The sequence below is a fragment of the Spinacia oleracea genome, chromosome 3 (genome assembly GCF_020520425.1).
Source record: "Spinacia oleracea cultivar Varoflay chromosome 3, BTI_SOV_V1, whole genome shotgun sequence".
Lineage (NCBI taxonomy): Eukaryota > Viridiplantae > Streptophyta > Magnoliopsida > Caryophyllales > Amaranthaceae > Spinacia > Spinacia oleracea.
In genome coordinates, this window is record NC_079489.1 from 63417233 (window position 1) to 63424883 (window position 7651).

At 34.2% G+C, this 7651-nt stretch overlaps 2 protein-coding genes across 2 annotated transcripts; one reads left to right on the forward strand and one right to left on the reverse strand.

Annotated features, from left to right (window-relative positions):
* Nucleotides 1-4959: 4959 nt before the first annotated feature.
* On the reverse strand, nucleotides 4960-5714 carry LOC110783193 (uncharacterized). The gene has a single exon (XM_021987507.2). The coding sequence runs from the start codon at nucleotides 5581-5583 to the stop codon at nucleotides 5212-5214; it is 372 nt and encodes a 123-aa protein (XP_021843199.1). The 5' UTR covers nucleotides 5584-5714; the 3' UTR covers nucleotides 4960-5211.
* Nucleotides 5715-6851: 1137 nt separating this feature from the next.
* LOC110783192 (uncharacterized) lies at nucleotides 6852-7448 on the forward strand. The gene has a single exon (XM_021987506.1). It carries the CDS (start codon nucleotides 6852-6854, stop codon nucleotides 7446-7448), a length of 597 nt encoding a protein of 198 aa, XP_021843198.1.
* Nucleotides 7449-7651: the final 203 nt, after the last annotated feature.

The window sequence follows — 7651 nt, forward strand, 5'->3', positions numbered from 1 at the left end:
CTGGACTAGACTTTTATAACAATAATATTATTTAAGTTGAAATAGTCAATGGACCGAGTTGTCCAACCCGAAGTCTTCACTAAGGAAGACGAGGTACGGGCGCGACTCCGTAACCTTAGTGACCTGCGATATCGAGGAACTTTTGAATAAAAATAGGACACGGTGATCAATCTGGTCCCAGAAAAGGCCATGGGCTACCACCATGAACCCCAACTCCTGTTTGTCCGTCACTTCAGACGTGCACAGTCTAAAGCTATTGCTATTCAGTTTCACTTTATATGATTTACAGATTAAAACTCTGTCATGACTCAACAATCACATAAGTCATACAATCAACGATTATTCACAACTATTTTTATCTTGGAATTAAGTAAGTGATCACAAAGGCATCAAGCATGACTCATCCCAATTAAATCCAACCTTTCCTTTAATACTGATCAACCCCTCTATATGGGTATAAGGTTTCAACTTACTAAACAAGGTCCTCGGCCCTCATAAAGTAGTGAAACGCTAAAAGGGAACAACGATCAATCGACCTGAATCAATATATATAAAATAATCTAGTGTTCCCAACTCACATGTTTGCATCAATCATCCATACTAACATGTTATAATTCTCATAACGAAATATAGGTTCAATATGTCCATCCAACAATATTAAACATGCAATTTCAAACATAACCAAGTTCATCAACAGTTTCAACAAATAACACACATTCCAAGCACACAGGTATGTACGTACCTTGTGTAAACAAACTGATAGGCCACTTTAACACTTTCAAAAGTCGCCTAAGGAGAATTCTCCGCCTAAAATAACCAACAAATAATCCCAATCAATTTCTAATCATTGGCAACCATAATAAAGCATTCTAAATGCATCCTAAGCATATTTAGAACCTTCCCCAATATCAAAACTTAAACATTTGATTTCCTAGCATCATAATTATTGAACTAGTGACTGAAATTCGGGAATTTGACTTTTTTTTTCTTGTTGAAAACTTTTTGCAAACATCGTACTTTAAATATTCAGCAATATAAACTCATTTAAAAACTTCACCAAGGTCAGTCTATGTTCCTAGTACATCAAAACAATAAATTTAATAATCCATACTCAACCTACCATGATTTACAATCATAAAAACCTTGAATTTCATACTTTAAACAATCAAAAATCAATATTTCAATGTAATTAGATAATCAGAAAATTAATAACTTTATTATATAATTCGTGTAATCTGAAATCTATAATTTAAATCACAAAAACCATAACTTTAATTCAAGAAAACATAATTCAAATTAATAAAACATGATTAAGCCCATTTTAATCAACCAAGACTGAAAATAATTCGTTTATAATTATCAACACCAAATCTGAAAATCATATTCAAACCATAAAAATTATAAATTTAATATCAAGAACATAATTTAAATTAACAACTATAATTAATTAAAATAATTAGTTACTTAGGGTTTAAAATATAGCCAAGAAAAGAGGGAGAGAGAACGACTGGCCGGCGGACAGGCGGTGACTCGCGGCGAGGGCGGAGCAAGGTGGTTGCGACGACGGTGCTGATCGAACAAGGCCATGATTAAAAGGAGGGCAAAGAACCAAAGAAAGGAACGAAAAAGAAAAGGGAAGAGGGAAGAGGAGGCTACCGTGCGAGGTGGCGAGGATGCCGGACGACGGTTACAGCAAGGTGATGGACGGCGGCACGATGTGCGGTGCTGCTGTACGAAGTCGGACGGAAACCAACAAAAAAAATTAAAAAGGAACGAAGGAGCAGAGGGACCAAGTTTACCGGCGGCGACTGGTTGGACGCGCAGGTGGTGGTCCGACGGCGAGGGAAACGACAGCAAGGAGGGGAAGCGCTGAGGGTTTTTTTGTTACGTGAATAGTGAAGGAGGAGAGGTTTTGCTCTTTTTTGGTTTCACGTGAAATAGAAAAGAGAAGGGAGTATTGTTTTGGGTTTTATTGGTTTGGTCTTTGCCCAATTGGGCTAGGAGTAGGATTTAGGTTGTTGAATCCAAAATGGTTAGGATTGCTTTCTAGTTTCAATAGAACGTGATTTCGTAATTCGAATTCGTTTTAACGTAAAACTCAAAAATACGTTTTGATTTCATAAATCATTAAAAGTATTCAAAATGAAATAAAATAATTATATTTTAATTACATATTCATTTCTAAAATCCGCAAATTATATTTAAATATATTAATATACGTTAAAATATATAAACAGAATGTATAAAATTACGGGGATTACAATTCCAAACCGGACCCTTAAAATGTTTGGTGGCGACTCCGTCGAAGTTCAATATTTGAAAGTCGTAGGGGTATTTTGCGCACTTTCTTATACCTTGAACTTTAATTTTTCTATGTTCAAATCCAATTGCGTTATTTGTGTGAACCTAGGATTTGGCTCCCCTTTTGGGGCAGGATTGAAAAGATCAAGTCAAACCTAGTCGATCACACACTTGATAAGTTGGACAAGTTAGAGACTTTGATGAGTCTTAAACAAGACTAACCAAGCTCTCATAACTTGCATACAAATTCAATGTGAAAATTATACGAAATACGAAAATACCACTACAAGAGCAAATGCAATTCAAAAAAACACCACCCAAAAAAAAATCCTACAGTTTCCGTACCCGAATCTCACACATTCGGTTTCAAGATTCAATGCCTTGTCCAAAAAGAGAGTCAACTTTGGTCCTTCCAAACATGACCCTTAATATGTTTGGTGGCGACTCCGTCAAAGTTCAATAGTTGAAAGTCGTCTTTACGTAGACTTTTATATATTGAGTTTTGATATCTCAAATGTTCAAAACCGATTAACGTCATTAGGAGAACTCTAGATTTTGACTCCCTTTGATCGGGTGGGGTTGTAAAAAACCAAGTCAAAACTACGAGTTTTCCTGTTCGATAAATCGGATAAATTTTAGGTCATTGATGAGTCCTAATCGGGGTTCATCTAATTCCCCTAACTTGCATTTCGAAATTCAAAAATACAACATATACAATTTTACGAAAAGCAAAGTACAAATGTACGGGAAAAAAAACCCCCTACAATGCTAAACATGTTTTGATCGAGGTAGGACCGACAACATCCCTCTCCAAGAACAATGTGCTGCAGTGGTGTCTTAACCAACTGATGATAGAGGGTAATTTCGAAGAGGCTTTGGAGGTTGTGGTTGAAGAGTATACTCTTTCATAAAAGTATCCCTTTTGTATGTGTGCAAGCACTATTAGAATCAATAATATTTATCTGTGAAAGATAGGGATACCAAAAGCATGTACATCTTTTACAAGCAACAATTGTTTTAATGTTGCATGACTTTGGTATTTGAACTACCTTATTTAGTCTGTATTTTTAGAGGAACATGAAACACTTGTAAATGCCTGTTGCAACTTTTTTGTCCCTTATGTATTAGGGATTTCTATGTAACTTACATTAAGTAAGTAAACATGTTTCTTATCATCTACAATATTCATGATTTCAACTATTTCTATTGATTTACATAGTATTTTAGGAGACAGTTTTTATATTTTGGGAGATCGTACGCGCTAACACACGGTCCAAACAACTAGTGTAAATAAGTTTTTAAAGAACAACAGTTTTCTCCAATTCGCGGCAACTTTGGCACAATATACTTTTCTCATTAGCTAGTTAACCTTTTTAGGGATAAAAAAAGAAGCACCTTAATTATAGTAGAAGTAGGTTCCAATAGTCCAATACCATACAAGCTTAACAATTACGCCACTAAGACTAAATCTGTATTCGTACTTTAGCTTTTGCTTACGAAGGAAGGCTGCCTGTAAATCTTCAACGCGCTGACCAACTCTAATACTAGATTTAAAGAGAAATACTGTATTTTTTGTGTTTGAGGAAAAGATAAGGATAATTTTTTTTACCCCTCACAAAAATCGGATTTTTTTCATCACCTATAAAACTAAAACTTGTATTTTACATTATAAAACAAATTAAAATTTGTTTTTTACCACCTGTAAAATGGAAAAAGAGATAAAATTGTTATGTGGGGCCACAATAACGGTATATTTATGATATTTTCTCTTTATTTCACGATTTCGTGTATTTAAGATGAGGGTGAAGGAGTTAAAGAAAATAGCAAAAGGAGTGTAAAATTTGGAGGGAATTAGTGGGCCTTACGTACCGATTTTATTTAATTTTACATTTACAGATGTTAAAAAATAAGTTTTAATTTTTTTTAGGTGGTAAAATACAAGTTTTAGCTTTTTTATGTGCTAAAAAACAATTTTCCAATTTGTGTAGGTGGTACAAAATAATTTATCTAAAGAGAAATACTCAATCGGTTTCTTTTTATTCTTCACGTATACATAGTATTACTTTGGGTATCCTTTTTAACCTTTACAGTTAGAATATTTTCTTTATATTATAACTTAAATGTCCTAATATTCTATTAAACATACCAATTGCTTGTTGGTTCAGTGGTGATTGAGACTGAACTTGGTAGGAAGAACCTGTGTTCGATCCCCCGCAATAACAATTGGGATATTCCGTTAAACATTGTGCCAAGTGGTTATTTCCTTTTATATTGTAACATAAATGTACTTTGTCAATTAATGATTAATCCACTGATCGCCCTGTATAAAGACCCCTAATACGTAAATGATGAAAAGGACTACATAGAAACAGGCGTTAATTACTCCCCCCTTAGCAGTCTAGCGATCAACTACGTTAATTAAAGAAACTGATTTTTTAGCATACTCCGTACTATCTTGTGAATATAATATAGAAAAAAATAATAACCGCATGCACAACAACACCAACTATGAGAAATTCACCAAACAACATCTACTTTGTCTAATAGTGATGTGCCAAATTCCTTTTTTTTTTTTTTTTTTTTTTTTTATGAAACTAACTAGTCACTTTACTCATGTTTTGAGGTTGAACTTTGACTGTAAATTTCTCCCATGATACCTTGGCGCTAGCAATAATTCTCTTATTCAATATCGATCAATTGCATACGTAATTAATAACAAACCAATAAATACAACATTTTTACATCTAAAACTAAAAAAAAACAAAAGTTACTAATAATAGTAGTAGTTCTTATATCTAACCCATACTTTGTTCCTACAATTAAATCCCCTTCCCAAAACTATAAACATACTTAAAATATAAATTAAAAAATATTAAACAAAAGTTAATTAGTACTACCAACACAAGCTAGCTAAGGAGGAGAGTTAATATTTGATCTACCAAAAAGCTCATAATTGCTATTTTTGATGTTGTTGAAATAATAATATTGATTAAGGAGTTTAAACAACCTTCTTCTCTTGTTATAAATAACGAACCTAAGTCTAGACCAAACCACCTTACGAATCTTACGAACGGAGCGAGCGCGAACAAGAAGGAGACGCTTGACCCGAACCAAAGACCTCTTGATTCTTTCACCCAAGCTTTGCTTCCTGCTAAACTGGTAGCTTCTAAGGAAGAGCTGTCTTTTTTCTAAGTAGTTGGATTGGTGGTCACCGTTGGTTTGGTACCAGGGTCCGGATTCGGTTCGGAATATTGGAGCCAAGTGGGTCATGGCTACGGCCATGGAAATGGGGTATAGAGTTTAAGAAGGAGAAAGAAACGGAAATAGATGTAATAAAGAGAATGAATATGGATTGGTTGGCAAAGGAGTTTATAGACAAAGTGGGGAAACTTATGAGACGTATTTATTATGGCCTTTATGGGTGTGTGTGTTTTTATATGGGATATGGGATGGTTGAAGAATTTATTTTATTTGACAGATTTTTTTCTAATTTATATTTTAATCGGTTTGGGTTGCCGACTCAACCTTTATGATTCAGATTAAGTTTTTTCTCTATTCACCTTATTTTTAATGTTTATTAGATCGGATTAGAAAAAGCAGATTAGATTAGAATAGATCAAATCAGAGAAAATAAAAACTACTCACGTAAAATATTCAAATCCGATCATATTAGACCAAACCAAAAATTAGAAAGAGCTGAACATATCAGGTGAAGAGAACAAGGCTTAAGGATTGTTGAGTTGCTTGTTCTGAATAATTGGTACTAACAATTTAGAAAACAAGAATCAACACAAGTCAATGATTTTGGTGGAAAACAGACCCTATACGTCGCATTATGCCTAGTAATGAATCAAACATTAATCTGCGTAACTGCGACTATCTTAATGTAGATGTTGGTTTAGTGGCTCAAACGTCGATTGTTGTTATTATTCTTTGATTTTACGTAGAATTTTTAGTTTTATATCTTTATATACTCAGTTCGTTTCTTTTCTATTATCTCGATCTTTAATTAACTTCTTTTATTCCTTTTTAATTGTCGCCCTGAAATGTTCGTTGATTCAACTTTTATTTTGGTAAATTGGCACGTTAAGGGCATGGTTATTATAGTAGCAAGTATTTTGACTTCTTTTTTTTTTACGTTTCCTTTCTTCTTTATTATCTTAGGGGGCTTTGCACATGACTAATCTAGCTCAACTTTGATTACATGTCACTCGCTCGATCTTGTTTCATACAGAGAGTGCGATGTGCTTCGTACTACGTATTACGTACTCCGTATAACTTTCCTTTGCTGATTTATCACATGTAACTATGCAATGTTCTTTGGAGGTGAGGATTTTCCCTATAATCCTCCCTCATTTCTAATAATCTGCAAAGCTGGTTGGAAACACCTGTTTGAGATATAAGTGCAGTATGATCTTTCATCTTACCTTAAAAAAAAAAAAAAATATAATAATAATAATAATAATAATAATAATAATAATAATAATAATAATAATAATAATAATAATAATAATAATAATAATAATAATAATAATAATAATAATAATAATATGTTCAATGGGAAACTACAGTCCCATGATTGGCTCACTGTCAACAAGTATGCCATTAAGGGAATGTATCAAAATCTGAGTGAGGTTCAAACCAAAGCCCACTGTGCTAAACAGGTTTGGAACAGACACAGTGTTCCCAGACATAGGTTCACTATGTGGTTAGCTAGCCAAGACAGATTGAAGACAAGGGCTAGGTTGGTTAAGGTTGGCATTGGTAATGACAGTCAATGTGCTGTATGCTGTTTCTCAGAAGAAACAATTACACATCTGTACTTTGGGTGTGCTTATAGTGCTAGTTGCAAGGCTGTGGTGTTCCAATGGTTAGGCCTTTCTGACCATAGGGGTGATCTTCATAGAACACTGATTTGGCTAAGAAGACAAGGCACAAGCAAGTTCAGAAGACAGGTGATCTATGCTGCATGTGCAGGCTTAATTTATCACCTATGGAGAGCTAGGAACCATGCAGTTTGGGATGCTGTGGTGCCTACTGTGTTGCAAACAGTTAAGAGAGTCAAGATGGACACCAAAGGTCGAATTCAACAGCTGATTGGGAAGAAAGTAAAAGCTTCTGATGTTGAGTGGTTTAGTGCTTTGTGATTGCAGACTTTGTATTAGTCTGTTTTTCTGAGTAGTTTTTAGGCTTGCTAAGCCTGCTAGTTTGCTTGCCTTTGCTTGGGCAAGTCCGGTTGTAAAACTGTGTTTTGGTGATCAATAAAAATATCTTATTTGCCTTGCCAAAAAAAAAAATAATAATAAAAACTATGCAAGTATAGACTACTTCCTCCGTCTTTTATTACTCG

Excerpts from the sequence above, each read along its gene's own strand:
- LOC110783193 (XM_021987507.2), bottom strand. The coding sequence starts at position 5,583 with ATGGCCGTAGCCATGACCCACTTGGCTCCAATATTCCGAACCGAATCC.
- LOC110783192 (XM_021987506.1), top strand. The coding sequence starts at position 6,852 with ATGTTCAATGGGAAACTACAGTCCCATGATTGGCTCACTGTCAACAAG.